The sequence below is a fragment of the Rhinopithecus roxellana genome, chromosome 6, assembly GCF_007565055.1.
Source record: "Rhinopithecus roxellana isolate Shanxi Qingling chromosome 6, ASM756505v1, whole genome shotgun sequence".
In the NCBI taxonomy this organism is placed as follows: Eukaryota; Metazoa; Chordata; class Mammalia; order Primates; family Cercopithecidae; genus Rhinopithecus; species Rhinopithecus roxellana.
Genome location: NC_044554.1, coordinates 58932083 through 58959811, shown reverse-complemented (window position 1 = coordinate 58959811; position 27729 = coordinate 58932083). Strand labels below are relative to the sequence as shown.

Here is a 27729-nt window from a genome sequence, read left to right as displayed (position 1 = left end):
TGCAAGCTAACTGTACCAGCTATGGAGAGATGTAAGGGTGGGGCTGGTCACCCCAGACAGCCTACTTCAACTTTTAAGAATCTTTAATGTTCTATTAGGGATCTCCTTGCACTTTCTTCCTGAGCATCAAATATGCAAGGTGCTAACTACACAATGCTCTTCCCTTCTACCACCAGGCAATCCAGAGAGCCAAAGGCAAGGTAGCAGGCTGCACACTGAGCAATCGCTGGTGTACTTCCTCCCAGTGGTCCTTCTTCCTTTTCTCGCTTGGAATGTGAGGAATGTTTCCCCTTATTTGCTTTCTTGCTAACCAGCTGATAGAGTGGGAACAGGTATCAGGAACCTTCAGGTTTCCCAGAAACGTGAGGGAAGAAGAGATCTTGGCAAGCATTCATTTGTTCATGTAACATAAGCCAGACCATATGCCAGGGGCTGGCGATACAGAAATAAGACATGATCCCTGGCCCCTCTCATCCCTGGAATGTCTACTAGGAGGAAGCTGCTGGAAAAAGACAACACGCTACAAAGCCAAGAGGGGCCAGTCTCCCATTCCAGCTTGGTACATACTGAACACATCCGAAGCTTATGACTAGTTCTTTTACTAACAAATATTGTTTAGACATATTTTCAAACGTTACGCCAATCAATAATAAGGAATGGATTTTATCTATATTGACAGCTCTTTCAACCTTAAGAGTGAACTGCCACACGTGAGATTCAAATTTTTCAGAAGAAAGCTATTGAGATCAAAATGCTTTAGTTATCTAATAAGGGTGGAATGACTTATAATGCTATTTACTCCAGGCAAAGAAAAACAAAATACAATAGACATAGGATCTTGATTTCAATGTGGTTCTCCTCCGTGTGGTGCATTTCTCTGTCTGCTTAGGTCAATGCCAACTGGTCCACCAGTGAACATGTCCATCAGCCCTGAGCTAACTCATTGGTTTATAATTATTCCTGACCTAAGGTGTTTTACTTCCCCTCTCCATAGGTATCTGGCACTGTTGAGTGAAGCCAGTTAATGGGAAGGTAAAAATAGCAAAATAAGAAAAGTATTGTTTTCCAAATAGAGATGGGAATGGTGGTATAGATTCTCAAATAGGGTAGGGAATGGTGGTACAGATTCTCAGCCCCCATTTTGGGCTGTAACAGAATAAACAAACATTTCTACATTAACCCTTCACGTTCATCCTCATCTACAGATATGGCATTCACATACTCTGCCAGATATTCTTACTATTACAAATGTACCCCCCCATATCAATGCATATAAGAATGTGTAACAAAATACATGCTGTGCAGATATAAATACTCTGTAAAAATCCACAAAAACATCCAGAGGCCCCAAAGAATAGAGGCATAAGCAGATACAAGATCATAGGTCTTTCTTAGCAGAAAACACTGCAAGTGAAGAAACTGGAGTGAAGAAAGTGGGGGAAGGAGTTCGGAAGTGAAATAGAGGAAAGGTGCTCAGGAGATGACTGCGAGATATTTGTTAGAATCCTTGAAAAACATCACGCCCTCCTTCCAGAAGAAAAGAGGTTTACTCTGGGTGGCACAGACCAATTCAGCTTTCCTGGTCTTCCTCTGTAGCACTGACCAAATCAAAATACTGCAGCATTTCACTGTGGTTAACTGGATGGAAAGGAGGAAAAAACTAAAAACAAAGTATTTGGATTTGTCTAAATACTTTAGAACTTGAAATAAATGTATCAGGTACATTACAGTTGTTTTAGTTGGATGAAAAAGAAAACAATAAAAAATAAACTAATAAACATGGAGAAGATAACATGTTTCTAACATGACAATAGAGTTTTGGCCAAAGATATGCAGACATTAAGCTAATACAATTCAAATAGCCACCATCTTCTGTCACCTTATCTGTTATACTGTCAGGTTATTCAGCAGGCACACAGGTGCACACACACATACATTGTATATTCTGGCTAGTGTCCTTTGCTATTTGATTTTTGCTCTAGCATAGAGTTTTGGATGTCTTAAAGACTAAACTCTTTGTAAACAAACTATATCCTCATCTCTGAAGCATAAAACTACATGGTCTTGACCCAGAAAAAGAGGAGAGACATTTAATAGACATTTCTCTTCCAGTTAGGTAGGAGTCTGATCTTCAAAATAGTTTATTTGTCCTTTTAATAAAGGTTGAAAAAATGTCCACCCTGGATTGAAAAATCAGTTAACCAAGAGGAACATATTTTTTTTTAAAGAGTAGTTTTAAAAAGTATTAACTGGTGTCCATTAGACATATTTCCTTATATTCAGCTACTAGAGAAAAACCAGTTCCCAGGGGATTTGGGGCTCTCTGCTTCTATATGTGGTCATCTTGTACGAGTGTTCTAACCTATTCTGTGCCCATGCATGGCCTCCTATTCATAAGACTGGCTGAAGTATTCACATTGAGATGAACACACATGCTCTAAGACCAGATGCTAAAACCTAATGGGCCCAAGTGCTGTCTACATATATCAACACATACCCCACAATGAAAACTTGTAATGTTTTCATCAACATAAAATGGGTGTTTTTACGTATGTGAGGCTGCATCCTATTAAGAGTTCAGAGACTCCAGATATGTGGTAATCAAGTCGCCTCTAGGGACAGGTTCTTCTATTAGGTGATAAGAAAAAAGTAGCTTTTGTTGCTTTTAAGAGGTTATTTAATACTTGGATATTTCTAGCACCGTCAATTCTGAGGAACGCTACATATTTCAAAGCAAGTGGCTTTTGATCCTATGAATGGGTTCACTTCTAATTGAGCATCTTTCAGGAGAGCCCATTACTGGCTCTAGAACACTGTCAATGTCCAGAGCAACACATTATTACTCTGTAAACTCAGTGATTTAGGTAGAAAAATAATATCCACATTTTAAGTATCAAAAACCCGAGGCAGCTTAAATGACTTCTTCTCCAAGGGACCTGGTGACTCTAGGACATTTATTTCCACTGCCATAGCTCAAATCCATCAGAGAATAGCTCTGGACAGTGGAATAAACATACCACACCATGGAATGAGCCCAGGAAACCTGGAGAGCCACGTCTCAGTTTAAGAACACAATGTGTGCACCACACACACACACACACAGAGACACAGTCTTTGTCTATAGGCAAAAGGAGAAGTGGCCGGTGAGTTCAGCTGCTTACAGGGGAACATGTACTGGTATGTAAGGTCCCAGCTAAGTAAAGAAAAGGGATGTGAAAGTGCAGCCACTTCCGTGCCCTTTGATCACACACAGACTACGAAAAGTACACACAAGCTACGCATATTACAGCGACAGCGTTCCTCCTACTCAAGACTGTCCCGTGACAGGAAAACTGGACCTCTGAAATGATTAGCAGAGACGCATGTTTCCACATACAATAAAGCACATCGAACCATCCTCAATACCCATCGAGAATGGTAAGATACCTTATAGGGCAATAAAACAACAACTTTCAATTGTAGTTGAGGTTTGACCTGATTTACACATCACACACTACATATCTTCCATCTATGCATTCCCCTGACTGGTCGTGACTCTATCAGAGTCATCGGGCAGAGGGGAATCTCCTGGTGGTGAAGCTTCATCCTCCCACTGGAGACCTACCCTTCTGCCCTGTGAGTGCCCAGTTGGGCAAACAGGGGCAGCCATGGCTCTTGCGGTGCTGGGCAGGGCCATCCTGCTGTCACCACTGTGGTGCCCAGTCCATAACAACCAACCTACCTTCCTTCCTTCCTTCCTTCCTTCCTTCCTTCCTTCCTTCCTTCCTTCCTTCCTTCCCTCCCTCCCTCCCTCCCTCCCTCCCTCTCTCTCTCTCTCTCTCTCTTTCTTTCTTTTGAGATAGAATCTCACTCTGTCATCCAGGTAGGAGTGCAGTAGCAAGACCTCAGCTCACTGCAACCTTCATCTCCCGGATTCAAGTGATTCTCCTGCCTCAGCCTCCCAAGTAGCTGGGATTACAGGCATGTGCCGCCACATCCAGCTAATTTTTCTATTTTTAGTAGAGTTGGGGTTTCACCATGTTGGCCAGATTGGTCTTGAACTCCTGACCTCAAGTGATACGCCCATCTCAGCCTCCCAAAGGGCTGGGATTACAGGCATGAGCCACCATGCCTGGCACAACCTTTCTTTGTTATGAACACTGTGTGTGCTGTGAGATATGCTGCAGGGCTGCCCTAACCACAGAAAGCAATGGATAGAAGCATCTGACTTTTGCATAGGAAAAAAAAAAAAAAGCAAAATGTGGGAAAGAGGAGTCCCACTAGTGTTGCTCCGGTGTCACTGGGAATCAGCTCAAGGGAACATCTGTTTCCTTCCCAAAACGTGGGAGGAAGTCCAGCCCCACTGTTACTGGTGTCTCAGTTTACTTGGCCACTCCTGGTGATGGTGGTGCCTGCAGCGTCTGACTGACGGTGAGGTGCTGCTGAGGAAGGAAAAGGTGATGGGAGACAAAAGGGATAAGGCCACAGGATGACAATGACTGCTGTGGCAGAGATGCATTAGAACAGCAACAGAAGGGACAATCTTTTCCAAGACCGTGGTTAGTAAGCCAGTAGTTCATGGAGACTCAGAATTCAATAAACAAGAATAATACTGAATATTTTGGTAAACAAAACAAATAAATGAATGGGCTGTTCAATAGTCCAGAACTGTTCTTTTTTCTATTTTAGGGCTGAGGGGTTTCTATTCAGTCTACACGTGTCAGTATGAGCAATGTGAGAAGTCCCCTCCTCCTGAAGATTTCCTGTTGCATGGCTGGCTCAGCACTGCGGGTAGCTCGGCATTAACAAAAGCGAAACGGTGGTCCCTCCCTCACGACGACACTGGTCTACATACTCCAGGCAGGCCTCAGTTCTTCTTGTTGTCCTTCTGAGGCTCACTTTTTGTGGTCCCTAGGTTGTTCCACACCTCTGTGTACATTAAGGTCCCAATGAAGACAAAAAAGGTGCCCAGCCAGTGCCACAGGGTGAAGGGGTTCTGGAAGTACAAGATGGAAAAGATGAGGCTCACAAATTTGCGTAGGGTCACGACGAGCGTGACGGTGAGGGAGGCGCATTCCGTGGTGAGGATGAACACACCCCGGATGCACACGTACCTGGAGGAGTGGAGTCAAGGTAGTTTTCTGCAGACTATACTTGGGGGATCAGTGGGAGAACCTTCTAGCATGGCCCCTGGCTTAACTTCTCATATTCTAAGAAAACATGAAGGTCCGTTACGGCAGCTCTGAGGCTCCTCCTGGGGAGAACCTGCAGAACAACTGTCCTGCCATTCCATTTATGGGTACCAATTCGAAACCGCCTAAAAAACTGCCAATTATTCTTATGTTGGAGTCTTCCTATGGTTACAATGACAGGCACCTCCAAGGTAATGACAGAGGGTGACACTCTCGGTAAGTGTGATCCCATTCACCTTTATTTATCTTGCCTCCAGTCCTTCTATCCTCTCCTCCAGAAAGGGGCTCTATGGCAAATCAAGGAGCTGACTTCAGAGGAATGAGGTCAACTGCGATTCGTTTTACTATTTCAAAGACATAATTATTTTCATAATGAATGTAAGATCATTCGAAATAACTATTTTAAAAAACGAAAGCTATTTTGAAATTTCTTTTTTTTTTTTTTCTTTTTGAGACAAGGTCTTGTTCTGTTACCCAGGCTGGAGCGCAGTGGAGTGATCAAGTTTACTGCAGCCTCAATCTCCTGGACTTGAGTGATCCTCCCACCTCAGCCTCTTAATTTGAAATTTCTTTCAGGACTTTGCAGCAGCTTGTGATCACTGGAAATATCTTAGGACACCAAAAAATCACAGGTAGAAATCACAGATGATTCACGCTACACAGTTTTTTGTTTTTTGAGATGGAGTCTCACTCTGTTACCCAGGCTGGAGTGCAATGGCATGATCTCAGCTCACTGCAACCTCCATCTCTCAGGTTCAAGTGATTCTCCTGTCTCAGCCTATGGAGTAGCTGGGATTACAAGCACCCATCATCATGCCTGGCTAACTTTTGTATTTTTGTAGAGATGGGGTTTCACCATGTTGGCCAGGCTGGTCTCAAACTCCTGACCTCAAGTGATCTGCCTGCCTCAGCCTCCTAAAGTGCTAGGATTACAGGCATGAGCCACTGCACCCGCCACTGTCAATCAATGGACTCCTATGCTTCCACTCAGGGCACTTCCTCCCGCTGCCCTGTGCCTTACTGACCTACTGCACCACTAGCACCTCTTCTGCCCTCTACAAAGAGTTCCCTGAATTGGTCTCTGTCTCCAGCTTGCTGCAGAATGAATCTAGCGAAAATCAGATTCAAGTCAACACACTGTTGGAAGACAAGAATGACCATTCCTATGCCAAAAGAACCTGAAGACGACATAAAGGTGATGGCAGAGTCCAAAGGATACTGAGTGATGATGTTCATAAGGAGGTAGAACCACATGATGGGCAGGGTCACTCCGATGCCTGGAATTTCATATAACTCTGTAGAGGTTACAAGAGGATATAGCCACATCACTTTTTAACAGCTGAATTTTTCATAGTTTGAACAGGGTAATACATACTGAACATAATAGGAACAGCAACATTTTCTTCCTTGCAAATAGAATTGGACCACACATCCCTTTACTTGCCTTGACTCCAATCTATAGCAGCCACTAAAGTCATCAAATTGGTTTCTTAAAACAAATAGTAGTTTTAATTTTTAAGGAAATGCTTTACCATTTGCCTGAATAGTACCTCACTTTACAAAGAAAGACTGTGAAACACAGAAAAGTTGAGAATGATAAAATGATACAGACAGCCTTAACTACTCAACACAAGAGGAATGGCGGCTAGTAACTAAATACCGTTTGGATGTTCAATCACACTAGTAATTACAGAATTCCAAAGTAAATAAGACTGTACCATTTTATAGCTACAAAATTAGCAATTCAATATTTATGTATTTATTTTTCAGAGAGAGTCTCACTCTGTCACCCAGGCTGGAGTGCAGTGACGTGATCTCAGCTCACTGCAACCTCTGCCTCACAGGTTCAAGTGATTCTTGTGCCTCAGCCTCCCAAGTAGCTGGGACTACAGGCGCACACCACCACACCTGGCTAATTTTTGTATTTTTAGTAGAGATGGGGTTTCGTCATGTTGGCCAGGCTGGTCTTGAACTCCTGACTTCAGGTGATTTGCCTGCCTTGGCCTCCCAAAGTGCTGGGATTACAGGCTTGAGCCACTGTGCCTAGCCAATTCAAAATTTATAAATAATATCTTAATCCGGCAAGTTGGTAATGGAACTGGCAGCCACAGGTTGGTGGCAGTATAACTTGGTTTCATTCTTTAAAAAATCAATTTCATAATCCTTATTAAGGGTCTATGAAAGTATTCATACCCATCCTTCAGAATTAATCCTAGTTAATTCCAAGGAAGAAAAAGGTTCTGCACTCATTAAAGTACTATGCATAATAAAGGATAACTCTGAATCAAAATCAATCAAATGTCCAATGATGCTGCAATGGCTACATAAACAAAGGCACTTTCATTAGAGGAGGCATTGTATGTTTGATAAAAATGAAAATCGTAGAGATTATATAGCCACATAAAACTCAGAAAAAAAGTAAAAAACAAATATAAAATTATATCCACTCAAGGATTACAGCTATGTAAGAATCTCTGTAAACAGACATGGTCTAGAAGAAAACCAATAAAAATACAATTAGCAGATGTCTAGATTGATGGAACTGTGAATAACTTTAAATATATTCTTATGTTAGTTTTAGGCCAGGAGTAGTGGCTCACGCCTGTAATCCTAGCACTTTGGGAGGCCAAAGCAGGAGGATCCCTTTGGCCCAGGAGTTTGAGACCAATCTGGGCAATAGGGAGGTCCTGTCTCTCTTAAAAGATAGACACACACACACACACACACACACTCACTCACATGTTAGCTTTATATAATGACACTTGCACAGTAAATTTGTGGGAGGAAATAAAATATCTAAGATGAAAGAGAACAAAGACATAGAAATCATCAACGGGTCAGTTTTTTGTATTACTAAATTGTTTTCGGGTTTGAATTATACAGCATAATTTAAGAAATTCTGATATAATGATGCTGAGATCTGGTAAGAAAATAAACATCAATTTTCTTTCACCAATAAAATGTCTCATATATATATACACACACACACATAAAGACTAAGTTTTGGAACTTGGTTCTGGATCAGTGGGCAATGCCAATAATCTGGTATTCTATTGTCTTTGATATACTTAGCAGATATTGAAATGAAAAGGAAGTTAACAAACGTGATTACTTTTTAATAACTTCAGAGATACACTGACTCTCTGAAGGAAAGACAATGAATATCACTTATTTTGATGGACTTTTAGCTCTCTTGGAAAATTCATGGATCTCAGACAATCTCAAGAAAAGCAAGAGAAGGAAAATGTATCTTTAACTTGGAAATGATTCTGAAGAAGTTGAAGGCAGATTCTGTAAAACATTTTATCATAAATGCCTAGCCCTGTGATTTTTAGAAGCATTCTAACAACTCAGTCAATCACATGGAACTTGACATTTTTATTTCAATAGCCCTTTGCTGTGTGGGATTTCTCAGAGATCTTAAAAACTACTGTGTTAATATGAAGAAATGATTATTTGAGTAATTCAGAGCCTTGCAAACTTTCTTACACACTACCTTCCCATTTTTTGGGGGGTGGGGCAAATGGGAGCGGCAACACTATAAATGCAGAGAATAGCCATAACTTCACGATACATGCTCAGATAGCAAACAAATGTTTACTGAGCACCGTCATTCCACAAAATGCACTTAAGCATTTGAGGTGTGTGCAACATAAAACCTTGATTTTAAAAATGTTTATTTGTTCCTTGTGTGTTCACTGTCTATATAATACTGTTAGTAGATAATCAGATCATATAAGTGATCCCTTTCAAGTTAACTGACAATCTATAGCTCATTTATTAACTGGCCACTTTAAAAAGTGACAGCTAACTTACACTAGAAGCTTGAAACTAATTTTGCTTATTCATCTGCTGCCTATCTCATCTGTAACTAGGAGAAAAACCTTGTCATCATTGAGCTCCCCTCTTGCTCTGCTCCACGGTAGCTTGGGATGGATCTGTGAGCAGCTCTGCCTTTCACGACACAGAAGGATAAACAGCAGTTGAGAGAGCTGGACGGCTGCCCAACTTCGCAGGGCTCCAGTCTCTGCAGTGTGCTATAAGTATTCATTTGCATTCTCAAAACATCAAACATTTCACATTCAAATGCAAACACACAAATATCAAAGCAAAATAGGAAACTCGAAAATATTCTTTTACTGCATTTGTAAATAATTGAGAAACTCCTGTGAAAGCTTTTGCTGCTGCAATGACTGGAAAGTGGAATGGAGACATTTTTGAAAGGAACATATGATTTGAACAGGATCATGAAAAAGGCCGTGGTCAAGTCAAGAGTAAAACTGAGACTCTGCCTCAGAAACTGTCAGGTAATTCTACTGCCTAACCCCAAACTCACCAGACTTATTGAATAGAACTGCATGGTCATAAATATCAGAAGCCAAGAAGATGAAACCAGGAAGTGGAAGGGCGTGCTGTGGAAAGAAATTGGTCACATAAATCTAAGTGCAAAAACATTATAGAATAATTGGAGTAGCTTTACAATGATTAAAAGTTGTACAGGTTGTTTGACAGCAATATAAAGAAAAGCAAGTTAGACTTAAATGTATATGGAGCTTCTTGACTACTTCACATTGTATGGCAGGATATCAACTCCCAAATTATGGTTCTTGCCCTTATAGGGTCTGAGGGCCATCACAGACAAAGCAAACAATGGAGCCAGCATCCTTTCCTCAACAACAGGGAATGGAGAAATTTAAACATATAGTCATTCTGCACAAAAGGATTTGCTAAATATGCAGACACCATTTAATTCGCTTTGATTGATTGTGTCATCTCATGCAGTGAACTGTGACTCAGAACCCACCAGAGCATCCCATCAACTACATCAGAAGAATGGGAATAGTTCACTTGAAGTAACATTTTACAACTTAGGAATTTTCATGTTCCCAGGTTCAACAAGTTGCTTACATTATAAAACAAAGCCTCCTTGGAGTGTTTCCCAAATTGTTTGTAGAGAGTCTCTTGGAATATACCCATCCTTGCGGACATCAGAAGAGCAAAAGTCAGTGCCCCAATACCTAAAAAACATCAGGTTACAAGATGTCTGCATTTGTTCATTTCCAGATGTTTTTCTTGAAGAACATTATTGTTTAAAGTCCTGCAAATATTACAAACTAATTGTAGAACATGTACAACATTGTAAAAAGAAATAAAAATACATGATTACCATCTAGTCCTTTACAGCTTTCTACATCTCCTTATATATTCATTTGTGTAAATTTTTTTACACTAAGACAGGATCAGATTGCATGTGGAATTTTATATCTTGCTCTTTTCATGAGCTTTTGCCTGGACTTTTCCTTTAAATCAGTCATTAAAATTTTTTCAAAAGAATGCTTTTAATGACTATGCTATGGATGTAGCATACTTAAACGTATGAGAATGGTTATTTCCAATTATTTCATTATTAAAATCAATGTACATCCTTGTATACAAATCTTTAAACAAATGTTGATATATTTTAGGATAAACCCTCATAAGTGGAATTACTGAGTCAAAGGCTGTTGGACATTTAAAAAATACAATACTTTTTATAAATAAATATATTTAAAAATATATATATATATATATATTTCCATAAAAGCTGTGTCCATTTATACCCAAACTATTTTTATAAAAATAATTGTCTTACTGTACCCTCAGCAGCACTGAGATAACCATTTGTCATCTTGCTGGTATGATAGGCCAACATAAACAGGTATTGTATTTGGGTTTCAATTTGCACTTCTTTGATTACTAGACTAGTGAGGCTGAACCTAAAATTGTTGGGTACTACTATTTCCCCCGTGAACTATATGTTCACATCCTTTGCACACTTTTCTCATTGGGTATTTTTCTAATAGCGCATGAGGATCTTTCTATGTTACAAACAGCAACCTAAAGGGATAAAGTTTCAAAGCCAAGAAGCAAGGAGAACACAGTTCTTTCACTGCTCTTTCTCTTCCACTTGGTCAGTCTCAATCTGTTATTGTTATCATCGAAAGCCCCTGGGGCGATCTCACCTCCATATCAAAAAACGTGAGAACAAAGCTCTACAGGAGCTGCCTATTTAATTCCACAAAGAGATCCTTGTATTTTTAAAAATTCCCCAGGAGATTCTGATGATCAGTCAGGTTTGGGAACACTGCCATATGGAACAGCTAACCTCTGAAGAAAATAAGTCTTTAGAAATGAGTCCCTCGGAAATTTAAAGAGTCAGTTGCTCTAACGTGCCCTTCTCTTGCAGAAGCTTCCACTCGGCAGACAGATCGTGAAGACATGGATGACATTCAAAGAGTGTGATGGGCAAGTAGACACGCACTTCTTTCTACACCAGTGGCATCCAAGAAAAACACGGATCCATGTTGTAGAACATATTGCCACGAATGTGGGGGCATTTTCTTTTTTTCCTTTCTTGAACACTAAGGTTCAGAGAAATGGGATCCCAGGTGCCTCTCTTCCATGGCATAATTTGTTTAGCTGAAGCTTCTTGCCAAGAAACATGTCTCTTAGGAGAAAACTCAGCAAACACAACTGCAGAGGCAATTAACTTTATTATAATTATTGTACTTGCCTAGTAACCACCACACAAATGCCTGGAATCCATCATTCTCACTCAAGCTGGACTGGGAAGTCTAGGAAATAAGAAAATAAACTAGGTACAGAGAGCAGAACTACATGCAAGGCGCCAACATACAAGGGAAAGATTTACGTTACCCATTTCCCTCCCCTCTTCTCTTTCAAAATCTTTGTATTACCTAAAAATTTGAATTTTATTAATTGCCTGGTAACTGGGCCCCAACAGCAAGTAGCGAACATAAAATGATTTGTGAGCTTCTTACCACCTGCTTTGCTGACATAAAAGTGCAAATAAATATCCCCACAGACACCAGGGCAATGGAGGTATATTTGAATATACTGTATCTGCAAAAAAAAAAAAAAGAAAAGAAAAACACCTTAGGAAAGCACAGATATGAATTTCCCAGTGATATTTACAGTCAGATGGTGGGTGAAAGTACAAATCACTAAAATATGACAGACAGGATTACTTTCCAGCACAGTCCACAGAAGTATGCATGTGAATGAATCAGAATACTGACTGGTTTCTAACCAACACTTTTCCTTGGTATTGTTTAGTCCGTCTCCAACACTTTGTTGACCAATCGATTATTTCATCAGGAAATAAAAACAGAAATAGACCAGATTTGTGATGTTGCATTCTGCTCTCAAGAGTCCAGATGAAAGCCTGACCCTGTCCTTACTAGGATCTGTTGCTTTTCCTGTCTTCAGGGGGCCCAAATCTGTGTCCTAAGACACACTATGCAAGTGGAAGAACAGGTTTTCAGGTGCAAGTAGCAGGATTCAATACTTAGAACATAATCCAATCATCCATTCTGTGGGGGAGGCTTGTTTTTTTAAATCTCTGAATGACTTAATGTTGTTTTTTTTTTTTTTTTTTTTGAGATGGAGTCTCGCTTTGTCGCCCAGGCTGGAGTGCAGTGGCCAGATCTCAGCTCACTGCAAGCTCCGCCTCCCGGGTTCACGCCATTCTCCTGCCTCAGCCTCCAAGTAGCTGGGACTACAGGCGCGCACCACCACGCCCGGCTAATTTTTTGTATTTTTAGTAAAGACGGGGTTTCACCGTGTTAGCCAGGATGGTCTCGATCTCCTGACCTCGTGATCCGCCCGCCTCGGCCTCCCAAAGTGCTGGGATTACAGGCGTGAGCCACCGCGCCCGGCCTTTAATGTTGTTTTAAAATGTTGGCATAGTTGGATAAGGGGAAGGATATTCAGATTGTAGAACTACGGACAGTAATAACAGTACCATTTCACATTAGCTAGTATCATTAGCACCCTCTCAGATTCTTGGTAATCAAGCAAAGGCCTCAGGCGAGGATTAAAAGAAATTTAACTAAGAAGATGAACCATCCAGGTTTTCTACTCAAATACATAGTATTGTTTTGGTCACAGTACTTTGTAAAAGGCCAGAACTAGCTAATAAGCAGAGAAAGGGACCAAAAGGGCCAAGAAGACCATGTTAGAGAGCAGTTGGGGAGGAAGCAGGTATGAGCGGATGTACGGTAAAAAATAATGAACCTCTTCAGTCCAGAAAGATCACGCTGAAGAGGTTTACAACTCAGGCCAAAAAGAATAATAAAGGCATGGGTAAGGTGAATATAGATTTGATCTTCAAATCTTGGCATGAGGAGCACACTATGAACTCGAGGGTCTTCTACCCAAGAGAAAAGGAGATAAGAAGTTAATTCACTCTATTGGAAAGTTACCTTATGGAAATTCCTGCTCTATGGGAAAGAGACACACATAGAAAAGAGTCAAAAGGCTTAGACAGATGCAAGATGACACCCTCAGAACAAGTTCTTAAGGGCAACAGATGCTTGAGAAAGACCCCGAATATTTTGGGGCAATACCAGGAGAACACAACTCCTCTTATAACACGTTCTTTGGTATCCTTGTTATGAGCCAGAATCAAAGGTTGGAAAAGAGCACAGGCCTGTCCCAAGGTGAATTCCACACTATAAGAAGCATGGCAATCACTTCAAATGTAATAAACCTGACCATCATATGTATCTATGTTGAAATGCAGAGAACCAAGAAGAAAGAAAGAAAACCACAGCAGTACTTTTCAAGGAATTCATAAGCCTCAGGAGATAAAGGGTCCATGATATGGAGCCTAGTAGGACAGGACAGTTATTATTTTCATGACACAGCCTTTAATACTTAAAAACTCTAGGTTCTCACATTCTGAATTGACAGCTACTTTCCAAGCACGTCTAGAGAGCTTGGGGCTGGATAAGAAATACATTGAAAAGTTGCCATCAGCTTGTATAATTTTGGTCTTACCAGTGAACTTTCCCTGAGAAATTTCCCAAACTGTATGTGTTGTCTCTCGCTAACATCCTTCCTGCTTAGGAGTGAGGGGTGAAGCTCAGAGTGAAGGTGAGAGACAAATACTTTGAAAAAGCATCCCAGGTACTTCTGGTACTTCCTGCTCCTATCCCAAAGAGAGCCATTGGTGATAGTCACAAAGAACAGCCCTGAACCTTTCCTTCCATCTTGTTGGCTATTTGGGCCTTTGTTAGGAATTTCCTTTTTAATATGTACAACCATTCCTTAGTTCGCTATGCTGTACTGATAAGCATCTTCTAGGGCGGCAGTATCCCATGGAATTTCTGGGATGTTAGAAATGTTCCACATCTGGGCTCTCCAACATGGTCGCCACCAGCCACGTGAGCCTACTGAGCACTGAAAATGTGACTAGGAGTTTGAGACCAGCCTGGACAACATGGCGAAACCCAATCTCTACCAAAAATACAAAAAAAATTAGCTGGGCATGGTGGCACACACCTTTGGTCCCAAATACTTGGGAGGCTGAGGTGGGAGGATCACTTGAACCTGGGAGCTGGAGGCTGCAGTTAGCCGAGATCACACCACTGTATTCCAACCTGGATGACAGAGTGAGACCTCGTCTCCAAAAAAGGAAAAAAGAAAAAAAAAAAGTGTATGTGACTAATGAAACTGAGACACTAAATATTTAATTTTCTTTAATTTTGAAAAATGTAAATGTAAATAGTCACACGTGGCTAGTGGTGACCATACTGCACAGTGAACCTCTCTATCATCTTTATAAGTTGGCTTCGCAGGTTAGTATGACACTAAAATTCAACGATGGCAAGAGCTATTCAGTTCTACATAGAGACACCACAGGTGTCGCCTCTTACCTGGTCAGCTGCTTCAGGACATTGCATGATTGGGCCTCACTGGTAAAGAACTAAGAAAAGAGGTAGGGCCAGGCGCGGTGGCTCAAGCCTGTAATCCCAGCACTTTGGGAGGCCGAGACGGGCGGATCACAAGGTCAGGAGATCGAGACCATCCTGGCGAACACGGTGAAACCCCGTCTCTACTAAAAAAATACAAAAAACTAGCCGGGCGAGGTGGCGGGCGCCTGTGGTCCCAGCTACTCGGGAGGCTGAGGCAGGAGAATGGCGGGAACCCGGGAGGCGGAGCTTGCAGTGAGCTGAGATCCGGCCACTGCACTCCAGCCTGGGCGACAGAGCGAGACTCCGTCCCAAAAAAAAAAAAAAAAAAAAAAAAAAGAAAAGAGGTAGATGGCCAGAAGCAAACTTATCACTACTTTGGGACAAGGAATCCAGACGACTAGCTTATGGACAGGATATCATTTCCATACACAAAATATAGAAGTATATTGTTTACCTTTTCTTCAAAATGATAATTCCTAGAATCATGTTGGCAATTAGAGAACCCTGCAAAAGGAGACAACAGTAACAAGTTTAGTGCACTAGGAAAAAAACATAATTTGAGATGAATAGGAACATGGGCAAGGGGGAAAAACATGGAATGAAGGAGGCTAGGATGAATAATTAGTAAGATTTAGTTGTTCTTATGACGGCAAAAGTATAAACCATAAAAAGCTATTATGATGGTCGGGTGCGGTGGCTCATGTCCGTAATCCCAGCACTTTGGGAAGCCGAGGTGGGCGGATCACCTGAGGTCAGGAGTTTGAGACCAGCCTGGCCAAAATGGTGAAACTCTGTCTCTACTAAAAAATACGAAACTCAGCTGGGCATGGTGGCAGGCACCTGTAATTCCAGCTACTTAGGAGGCTGAGGCAAGAGAATCGCTTGAACCTGGGAGGTGGAGGTTGCAGTGAGCCAAGATCACGCCATTGCACCTCCAGTCTGGGCAACAGGAGCGAAACTCCATCTCCAAAAATATACGTATACATATATTTAAAAAAAAAAACCTTATAAAGATGACAATGAGAATGAAAACGATCAATTCTCAATATAGTCATGATCAACCCTCCTTATAGGCATGCTTTACATCCCACGAATACTGTATTTTCATATTTGTTTGAAAAAAATTCGCATATATGTGGATCCATGAGGTTCAAACCTATGTTGTTCAAGGGTCACCTGTAATTGGTCAGTGGTGAAGCTAGGGCTAGCAGGAATAAATGATATCATAGACTTATATTTGTCAAAATTTCCATCTACCTAATTTATAAGAGCTTTTAATAAGCTTCTCCCCATTACCTGCACCCTCTACCCCCGACCACTTTTTTTTTTTTTTCCTCAGACAGAGTTTTGCTCTTGTCGCCCAGGCTGGAGTGCAATGGTGTGATCTTGGCTCACTGCAACGTCTGCCTCCCGGGTTCAAATGATTCTCTTGCGTCAGCCTCCCAAGTAGCTAGGATTACAGGCATGTGCCACCACTTCCAGCTAATTTTGTATTTTTAGTAGAGACGGGGTTTCTACATGTTGGTCAGGCTGGTCTTGAACTCCCAACCTCAGGTGATCCACCCACCTCGGCCTCCCAAAGTGCTGGGATTATAGGCGTGAACCACCGCGCGCAGCCCCTGACTAGTTTTAATGGGAAAAGTCATGCAAGGATCTCTCTGTTCTCTAAAAAGGTGACGATCAATCAACAGGTGTTTATTGAAAGTATACTATGTTTTCAATGCTTTGAAGGTCACCTTAATTATTATAATTGCTTTGGAAACTCCCTTCGGGAACCGTACAATCTCACAAAAATCTCAGACCACATGTAAATGTTACCATCACAATTATCAGCCTTTTTTGCCTGGAGTGCTTTGGGAGAAACCCTACCTTCATCAAGAATTTCCCTTTATTATCTCAAGTCTCTGCTTTAAAAAATAAAATCAGAAAAGACAAGTATCTCTTTCATGTTCTGGAAGTAAATGTACTTTTATGAAAGAAAGAAGTACGTGATAAGAAATACGTTAAATAACATAGCATGTTTGAATATAAAATCAAAGAGATGAGGGAAAATGAAGGCAAAATCTGTTTCCTAGGGAAAATTTAATTTTCTTTTTATTAATCACTCATTAGACCTCAGATGAATAAAAGTAAACCATCCACTTTGAGATTTCCCTTTTTGCCTTACTTTTCAGATGAAAGCCATTTTTGCTCATGCATTCACAAACCTATTCTTCTACCCAAGACCACTTATTACAAGACCCTTCTAGTTCTGCCATATACTCAATCGACCTACTTAACTATACTTTTCAGACGAACATACACACGGGATCTGGCAGCACTTACGGATCTAAATATCATATGCAGGGGCATGGCAATGTTGAGATTCAGGGCATAGTTGTTCACCACGCTCACGGTGAAGAACATGGTCACCATTATGGCATAGTACCTGAAATGCAGACAGAACAGCTCATCAAACAGAATCTAGGATTTCAAGAAAATCAAGTACAGGAAATACATATTTTTGGCTAAAAAGGCATTTTGCATATTTCCTCTGCGTTACAAGATTGCATCGCTATTATCATGCAATGTCAACTACTAAGTAAGTATCAAAATGCTTCACAAAGCCAGACTAACATGGGAAAGTCTGAGTTATAAAATACATTTAAAGAAACACTAATATTTTTCAAGTATACATAGAAACTTAAAATGATTGCATTGGTTCTTTGTAAATAATTTTCATATACCTCTGAAGAACTTGCAAATGGCTGATTCTCTCAAATACCTCCTCTATACACTTGTTTGTACTGTTAATTTTCGCTGTTTCTAAAGAAAGTATTTGCTAAGTTAAGGATTATTTTCAGCCTAGCAGCTGTTAAATTCTCCCACATTCTGAACTAGTGGCCTCCAAATTAATGAGGACATGGTTTGACTTGTACAGATTTTTATTTAAAATCAGGGTCTCTGTTTTTTGAAAGTTTATAGGTCTTAATAACAGAAACAAAAACTAAAAAAAAAAAAAAAAAAAATCCAGTAACCCTAATAACTTACAGGGATAAATACATATGAATAATTATGAACAGATGAATAAACAAATAATTTTACATTTGTATGTCATCATTGTGATCCAGAAAATACATAAGATGCCTTCTACATATATTGGGTAAACCATATAAAATTGCCGGTTTTATAGGTCAACAAGTTGAATGCTAGAAATTTCATATGACTCAACTTACCATATCAGTAAGAGAAAAAACAGTATTTAAAATAAATAGCTAAAGAATGCAGGGCAAAGGCAAATAAGTGGTTCCATATTCTTCAGGAAATGTTGATCTTTGAGATTCCCAACCATTTTCCACCTTTGCACAGCTGAAGGATATGACGGCACTGAGTCCTAAGTGATCTTCCCTGAAAGAACCCATTCTGCGTTGCTAGTTAGGTGTGGAGCCATACACCACAACAGGCCAGTCAAGCCAAGGCTAAACTAATATAGTCTGGAGAGTCTGAGGAACTTGACAATGAACACACATGCAAAATTACCAGCAACAGCTTCTTCACAGCTTCTAAATAACATACTATCTGCAACTTTATCAGGTTTCTTGCCAAATTTTCTTAGTTCTATCTTGACGAGGTGCCATTTACAGAGAGTTTGTCAAGGTCTTTTAGGACAATGAATTTATTCCACATTGCTTGCCTAGAAATTGTTGATGGGGATGAATGACATGAGCAAAATTTTGATTATGGCTCCACCTACAGAAAATAAAATGGCCACCACACATAGGACATGCACGGGAATATGGTTATGAGGGCAAGATCACAGAGACCCTCAAAGGGCAGGCTGGGGAGTCTGGATGTCATTCAGAACATCATGGTAACCACAGAGTGAGGCCACATGGTAAAATGATATTAAGTGAAATGGACGGATGAAGAGGTGCGAGGCAGGGAGGTCAGTCAGCTAGGATGTTATTATAAAAGATAAGGTGACAGGGTATACTTCCTGATCTATGCTAGTGGTAGAGAGAATGGGGAGAGACAGTGGGAAGAGGCGGGAAAGGGCCAGAGGAGTCAAGAAATGCTGGGGCTTTTACTGCAATGTAGATGCTGGTCTTTAGGGGCAGAAAGTTTTATGCAGATACTAAAGCCAATGAAAAACAAAAAGTATCTGGAATATTTAGCATCGCATTGGGAACTTTAAAAGTATAATATTAACAAAATTCAGCCAGATTTTCTATAGCAGGCTACATAGGAATGCTGCAAAAGAAAACCAACAAAGACGGGCCTTAGCCTTCCTACTTGGATATATTCATACCAGAATGTCGCTCTAAAAGCGAGTAAGTGACACCATCCTACTAAATTCTCATAGTTGGATGGATTATACTTTTATCTCGAGTCACTCGCAGCAAGACAGGTGAGTTTTCAATACATTGTTTATCATAAGAACTGCCTTGTTTTCTATTTGGCCCCATTAGTACAATTAGGCAAATTTGGACTAATGGATTACAGGTCTGGCATCAACAAATTTTGATTTCGCTTGCCATTCATTTTCTTTTAATTGAGGTGAAATTCACGTAACATAAAATTAACCATTTTAAAGTGAACAATTCAGTGACATTTAGTACATTCACAAAGTTATGCAACTACTACCTCTATTTATTTCCAAAAGCCATTCGTTTTTAAAAAGAAACAAGGATACTCCTCTTTTAGAATGTTTGATAACTTTACCAACACAGAAGACAGTACAAAATTTGTGGTCACACTAGGCCTTCTGACTAATCCTATACTAAATAAGAACACACACACACACACACACTCTTGTCTCCATCATGGTTATTTTAAATCTTGTGGCAGAAATTTTAGTTTGGAAGTAGGCACCCTGGATTTTCACAACGTATTAAATTCAGAAAATGACTTAGTATTCTACTGATATCTCTGAAATAAATCTTACAAAAGAATGTCTCATACTTCTTTTATACAGGTACCACCTCTTTACTTTCTTAAAAAATCCAAAAGCTAAAAGAGACTCTAATGTACCATACCTTATTGGGATAGCTGGTGGCTTCCTTCCCAAATCAGCTTCAAAGAGGAAGCCTTCCACAGCAATAAATAAAAATTGTGCAAATGTCACAATGTTCCCACATCCTGGATGCTTCCTGTATAGTGAATAACAAAAGAGGAGGGGAAGGCACAAAAATTGAGATAATACTAAAATGCATTCTAATTAGAGGGCCAGAGTAACAGAGTGGAGGGATTTTGATTACCCACTGTCCTTTATCTCAATGTTCATAGCCTTTGGATCACATATACTTAGCATTGATCTCACAGAGAAGAATGTCAAGCTTTCTTATTTTACTCTTCCTTGCGTGTACCAGGTCATGAGTGAGAATTACTGTGACACATTTGTTTCCAGAACTATGATACAGCTTTCCTAGTAAACTGTAGGAAATTGGTCATAAGTTCTTATTGGGATCTTTGTTTCACCAAAAAGGTCTTTAATCAGGATCCTAGTCAGCTTAGGCAGCAAAGCCCAGAGACAGAAATATGCTCAGGTCTCCCAGAATGTTTATATATCCCTCCTGACCAGAAATCACCAAGACTGCTGTCAAATGAAAAATGAACCCAGTGTTGATGATAGGGGACATTACTTTAATGGTAATGGTGCCCAGCAACGGGGCAAAACTTGGTTCTTGGGATGGGGGGAATCTTATTCTTTTTATAATAATAAAATACAAATCTACATACAGTACCTGAACCAGTACACCTGAGGGAGGGATTAAGAAAAAAACGTCTAAAAAGTATTCTGGAGGAGGCATAATGAACAAAAGACTGGAAAACACTGCCGTAGTCTACTATTCTCCACAACCCTTAACCCCGTGTTTTGAATATATTAGGCACTCAAAAAATGCTTGTGGAATTCAATAGATTCTCTTTAGCGGTCTATGAAATAGTTGGGGAAGATACCCCACGTTCAACAGTGATTGTTAGGAACAAATTTACAAAGTTAAAAACTTTCTCCTGACATTCATCTTGAGGTACTCTGAAAACCAGTCATTTAAAATGTTCAGGTTTTCTTGAGCGTGTCTTCCATTCAGCTCTGCTCAATCACTGGAAGAACAAAGTGAGCAGTTATCTTTGCTCTCCTGAAACTTCCAGATTTCCTATAATCCCAATATTCACCTGCCTTCGTATTCTGCGTTTTCATCTTGACCAAAGGTGTTCACCTGAAGCTGATGAAGAGAGGGATGTAATTGTATTATTACATGTTAATGTAATGCTACTTATCAGAAATGACTCCATTCTCCATTGGTGGTGTTAGTATTATATATAAAGCAATGCCAAGATATACAAGTCCTTAAATATACCCATCAGGCACAAAAATAAGACAGCCCAGGCATGAGCCATTCCTACAGAGCTAGGCTTACTAACTGAAGCAGAACTGTTGCTACTCTTTAAGTTCTGCTGCCTATGAAGGTTTCCTTGAAAACTGCAACCTATTCAATTCAACAAATTCTCTTTTAGCCCTTCTTATGTTCAAAGGACAAGGCTAAATGCAGGAATCCATAAATAATCATGTAAGACATTTACCTCATTCAAGGAGCTAATTAAAACCATTAGCCTAAATATGAGCAACAGAAAGAACTTTAACTCTAGGTGGTTGCTAACACGGTGCTTTGGAGCGCGGGCCAGCCTACTCTGCTCTTTAAAAACCTGTTTCCCAAATGGTCGGCACGGTGGCTCACACGTGTAATCCCAGCACTTTGGGAGGCTAAGGCAGGTGGATCACCTGAGGTCAGGAGTTCAAGACCAGCTTGGCCCACGTGATGAAACCCTGTCTCTACTAAAAATACAAAAAATTAGCTGGGTATGGTGGTACATGCCTGTAATTCCAGCTACTTGGGAGGCTGAGGCAGGAGAATCACTTGAACCTGGGATGTGGAGGTTGCAGTGAGCTGAGATTGTGCCACTGCCCTCCAGCCTGAGCGACAAAGCGAGACTCTTGTCTCAAAAACAAACAACAAAAAAACAACCTATTTACCCAAAGAGGCTCACTCTCCCACTTCTAATTTGATTGGTCTGGGGTAGGACCCTGGAATCTGTACTTTTAAAAGCTTTCCACTTTATTGTCATGTGCAGCCAGGTTGGAGAAATAGCAGTTGAGGTGTAGGGAAAGGGCTGAGAGTGTGTGAGAGTGCATGTATCGCTGTGTTTGTGAATGCACAGGTAGTTCTCAGGTGCTGACACAAGGTTGGGAACTACCATGCTCCACTGTGCTTAAAAGTACACACTGACATGCGAGATGCTGCTCTGTCACTTGCTGTGTGACAGAAGTGAATTATCTAAGTCTGGTGTTTTTATCTTTAAAATGGAAACCATATAAGTGCCTATCTCTTTGATTTATTGTAGAGTAAATGAGTCATCCCTGAAAAGCACTTAACACAGTGCCTGCCACAGAGTGAAAAAGGCAAGTATGATGACCAGTATTCAGGATCTTGCATACTGAAAGGTCTTCAATCTTTAAAAGGTCCTCCCCCTTTTAAAGACATTCCAGTTGACTAAGTTTTCTCATCTCTAAAATGAAACTGACTTCACTGTTGTAGTGAGTATTCAATGAGAAAATACATATAAGCGCCAAGCACAAGACTTAATCCAAAAGAGGCTTAAAAGTTTCCTTCTATGTTCTCTTTAACAAGCTTAGGCCAAGTCAACTAAAGAACAATGATCAAGACCCAATTATGTGTAGAGTTAGGTGGCAGCTTCCAGGGAGCCCCCAACTTGAAGGGGACTGGATCCCTGCCCAAGAAGATGACAATATGAGGGAGCCAGACATGAAGGAGGAGGCTGTCAGAAGCCAGTGCCTTAGCAGGGATGGTGAGGGGACAGACCATGCCCCTTTACCTTTCTGCTCTCCCTTTCGGGTCAGTGACCCACCTTCGCTCAAGCAAGAGAATGAATGGGAGGGTTCCAATGTGATCTAGAATCTTATAATTTCTACGAGAGATAAAAAGAGATTTAAAAAACGATTCACTTTACATGTGTATTCTCTATAGGATTTTTTAAAAGGACATCCTAGTACTTTTTATTTTATGGAGGTGGGTATTGATATGCCCATTTCATTCCATTGCTAAAGACGCTGAGGGTCCCATTGCACTGCGTTAGGTAAGAATCCCCGGGGTCAGTGGCAAAGAAATGGCATTTGCGGTTACCCTTAGCATTATGATTATTACAATTCAGTGGGGTTTGGTATGGGTTTTTAGTTGTGCAATAATTGCCACTAATGTTAGGACACTCCCAAGAGATATTCTACTCCCATTTTGAGTCACTTTCCATTTTTCGCTTTTCCCAGTCCAGCAACAACCCCAATTTACTTTTTGTTTCTATTTCTATAGAATTTACAAATCTCCCTAATCTGCTCAAATAATTTTTGAAAACTCAACTTATGAAGCCTTTTTGAAACACACTGTTGTATAGCTACCAATGGAATTATTTATTTTAACTTGAATAATTCATTTTAAAACTGCAGAGTAAAAACTTGGATCCCTTCATCTTGTTTCCTTGAGCTCGATTCCTCAGGAATTGTAATCACTAACTGCAGTTTCTCTTACTTTGAATTCTCTTGGCAAAAATTCAAACTTTTATTTAAAAAAGGATGCAACTTTGAAGAGAATGAATTGGGCAGACAGTTTATGCCTTTTGCATTTCTTTTGCTGAATTTAGGAAACGATTTAATTCAAGATCAGGCACTTGAATGAAAAATAAAAAGGGGAAAAAAACCTTTCAGATTGTTTTCCTGATGTAAGGCATGTAATATCTTGCCTAGTTAGCTGGTGTGTGTATATCTTGTTTCCAAGGTAGAATGTAAGCTCCCTAAGGAGGAATATCAAGGCACTCGTCCCTTACTACCTATCTGCTCTGTCCACTGCATTGTGTTTTAATATTGGTCCCAATTGTAGGTATAAAAATCAGAAAGAAAAGCCTACATTTGTTTTCCAATTTAGGGAAAATGGTTAAAAATGTCCTCTTCTTCCTGCAAGTCACTTAGCATTTATATTTAGTATGGTACTTGCTACTTATTAGGGCACCTAATGGCTCCAAGCCAGCCAATATAAAAAGCACAGTTCCTACGCTATAAAAATTTATGGGCCTTCCACTGTGATGTCCCAAAATAAAGTCACAAATTCCGAAGCCATATCTAGAAAGAACCTTAAGGCCATCTGGTTCACTAGCTCTTATTTTATTGATCTGTAACACAAGAAGTGGAGACTTGTCTAAGCAAATTAGGAAAGGGCTCTATTCAGTCTGGTGCACCATTGATTATTTTAATAAATGCACCTCCTCGCCACTTTATGAAATACCACTGTTTAATGCAAAAAATGCAGATTTACCAAAAAAAAAAGAAGTGATTTATTTACAAATTATTCAAAATATTTTAAATAGAAGCTCCTATAATGCATGAAAATATTTTGTAAAATCAGATTTGTCCAGGACTTTGCAGGACCATCTCATAAAAGAAATATATCTGTATTGAAACCAAGGTGTTGGAAAGAATGGGAAGCCCTACAAGTGTGCTTTAGGCTTTACATGCACATCTCCCTTCATCCTTCAAAACTCTGTGAAGCTGGAAGAACCATCATCACCATCACCCCCTTTTACAGTTGGGTCAGACTCAGGGAGATCAAGTAATTCAGTCAGGGGCTCAAAAAGTAGTAAAGAGGGGATTCAGTTGCTTGCATATTCTCATGTCATACAACCTTTGGCAAGATTCAATTTAATGGCATATTCAACACAAATATTACCATTATTCCCTGACTTTCATTTCCATGGCTGGCCTGATGAAGTCACTTCTTGATATTTTCTTTTTTTATTTTTTGAGACGTAGTCTCGCATGGTTGCCCAGGCTGGAGTGCAATGGTGCTATCTCGGCTCACTGCAACCTCTGCCTCCCAGGTTCTAAGGATTCTCCTGCCTCAGCCTCCTGAGTAGCTGGGATTACAGGTGTCTGCCACCAAGCCCAGCTAATTTTTATATTTTTAGTAGACACAGGGGTCTCACCATGTTGGCCAGGCTGGTCTTGAACCCCTGACCTCGTGATCCACCCACTCTGGCCTCCCAAAGTGCTAGGATAAAAGGTGTGAACCACCGTGCCTGCCCGACTTTTTTATATTTTCACATCAACTGCTGCCAAAGTGGCCTTCCTTTAAAAGTGTATCAGACTTACAGTTGGATACAATTTTTTTTTGTCATTTTTACATCCCTCACCACCCTCACCCAAGTCAAATAAAAGACCCTCACCCAAGTCAAATAAGAGACCTTTATCAACACTTTCTGTATAACAAAATTTCAAGCTCTGTAACAGCAAAACTTAACCCCATACAGAGTTTACCTTAAATAAACTGGTTGCTTTGGAATGACTTAATCAATGATATCCAATAAAATAAACTTCTAGTAGGCACCACATGAAGAACTGGATAACCAAAATCTATGGGCTGCTCAAGTTCAAAACCGGCAGGGAGGTTGAAAAAGGTATTGGACTAGGAGCTTAGATATCTTGGCTCCCATTTCTGGCTCTGCCACTTACAAGCAGTGAAAGGTCACCTAATTTCTTTGGACCATTTCCACTTCAGTAAAACAGTTTATAATTCTTGACCTATCTTCTGCACAGGATTGTTCGGATGATCAACAGAGATACAAGTTGAGTATCTTTCATCTGAAAATCTGAACTCTGAAATGCTCTAAAAAATCTGAAACTTTTTGAGCACTGATATGATATTACAAGTGAAAAATTCCACACCTGACACCTTTGCTTTCTGATAGGTCAGTGTATACAAACTTTAATTCATGCACAAATTATTAAAAATATTGTATACAAGTACCTTCAAGCTAAGGTTATGTGTATAAGGTGTATAAGAAACACAGATGAATTTGTGTTTAGATTTGGGTACCATCCCTAAAATATCTCATTATGTATATGCAAATATTCCCAAATCCAAGAAAAAAAAAAATACAAAATACAAAACACCCGTTTCCAAGCATTTCAAATGAAGGATACTCAACTTGTAATGTATAGATTCAGAAACACGAGCTAGAAAACACTATAGGTATTGTTTTACTGCCAGGAAAAGGAGGCCCAGAGAGGCTAAGTGACTTGAAGGGCTACACAGCCAGTGGATGACGGAGCCAAGAGTGAAATTTCACAACACAGCTTTTTAGTCCTGGAACCTTTTCCACACCACCTGTTGTCTCTTCTCTAATAGCTTCTATCCACTGAACTTTGCACATTCAAAGAGACCTCAAAGAGCCCTCTCGGGTCACTTGGACCGATCTTCTACATAATTTTCTTTTTTCTTTTTGCAAGCCACCTCAAAGAGCACTCTCGGGTCACGTGGACTGATCTTCTACATAAAAATCTGTTCTACCGCATCATTTATGTATGCACTCATAACCATCTCCAAGGTCAATAAAGCAAATGCTTTGCAGGACGCCGTAATAAAAGTAAAACTTTCTTTGCAGCATGTACAAAGACTGCTTTATACGTCAAAAACCTCTGCTCAAGTCCAGCCTGTGCCATTTAACAGGATCGAAAAAAGAGCTGGAGTTGGATGGGATGGAAGAGAGTGGTTTGGTGAAGGAACCTTGGTTCTGACACTAGCTCTGCGCCGACCTTGGACCGGTTATGTGAAAAACTCTTCAGGCTTCAATCAGTGCCCCCCGAATGTGGAAAAGGGGTGACGACAGCAACACCTTGAGTGTTCCCCTCGCAGGAATGCTTTGAAACTGTTAGGCGGGACTGCGGCCGGTGCGCAGTTCCGGGAAGCAGCGCAGCGGGGGCTGCGGGGTCCCAGGCTGCCCAGACAGGACGGATTGTTGGGGGGTTCAGGCCGTCCTGCCCCGGGCTCCGTGGGCGGCGGGGTGGGGCCAGGGCGTGGGCGCGTCCCGGGGGACCTCTCCTCCGGCTTCCTCCGCCCCGCCCGGGAGACCGGGTGCGGCACGAGCGGGTCACTCACCGGGCCAGGAGCTCTAGGAAGATCACGTTACTGCAGCAGCCTGCGAACACCAGGCCCACCGCCAAGGCCGGGCGCATTGCCGGTGCAGGGTTGGGGGAGCGAGCGCACAGAGTAAGCGCCCGCTTATACCGCTACCCCAGGAAGCCGGCCTCCTGCCTCGCCACAGCGCAGCACATCGCACGGTACTGGAGAGCCGCTCTCACCCGGGGCCGCCGGGTCTCCCCTTCCCCCGCGGTCAACACCGACGCTGCCACCAAGGAGCTGTAGTTCGCAGTCAGCCTCGATCCCATTCATCCGAGGGGGCGTCCGAGCCCCAGCCAGACTACATGTCCCAGTATGCCGTGCACCTTTACGTCAGCCTGCGCCGTTCCCGCTTCCGCCAGGCAGCTCCGCCAGAGAAGACAGGGGGACGAGGTGCCCGCATCCCTCGCGCGATAGGCGGCCGCGGGGCTTGCTGGGAAATGAAGTCCCAAAGCTGACAGTGTTTCTTGCGGGAACGCCCAGAGCGCAGAAAGTAACTCGGCCGACAGGGTGACAACAAACTTGCTGGCAGCGGCGGTACTAGAACTACAGAGCTGTGATTGCTTGTTGTAGATACCTTCTAGCATCTGAAACAACTCTGCTTCCTGAACTAAGTGGAAGTAGAAATTCATCTGAACTTACCTCTCTACCTCTAGTAAAGAATAGTGGGACTCAGAGGTTCTGAGGTTGAATCTTGGCTCATCAGCGCTGCTGTCTCCGGCAACTTCTCTGAGCCTCAATCTCATCTTTGGTAAAGAGGGGATCAAGAATGCCTATCTCATTTAATTTGTGAGAATTAAA

The 27729-nt window shown here is 41.1% G+C and overlaps 1 protein-coding gene across 1 annotated transcript; it reads right to left on the bottom strand.

Annotated features, from left to right (window-relative positions):
• Positions 1 to 3831: 3831 nt before the first annotated feature.
• SLC35B4 (solute carrier family 35 member B4) lies at positions 3832 to 27343 on the bottom strand. Its single transcript, XM_010357734.2, has 10 exons — positions 26908 to 27343; positions 19945 to 20058; positions 17255 to 17357; positions 15384 to 15433; positions 11993 to 12074; positions 11725 to 11785; positions 10080 to 10189; positions 9508 to 9583; positions 6391 to 6466; positions 3832 to 5093 (listed from the first exon to the last, which is right to left on the bottom strand). The coding sequence occupies exons 1-10, from the start codon at positions 26982 to 26984 to the stop codon at positions 4847 to 4849; spliced, it is 996 nt and encodes a 331-aa protein (XP_010356036.1). The 5' UTR covers positions 26985 to 27343; the 3' UTR covers positions 3832 to 4846.
• Between the last annotated feature and the right edge of the window lie 386 nt (positions 27344 to 27729).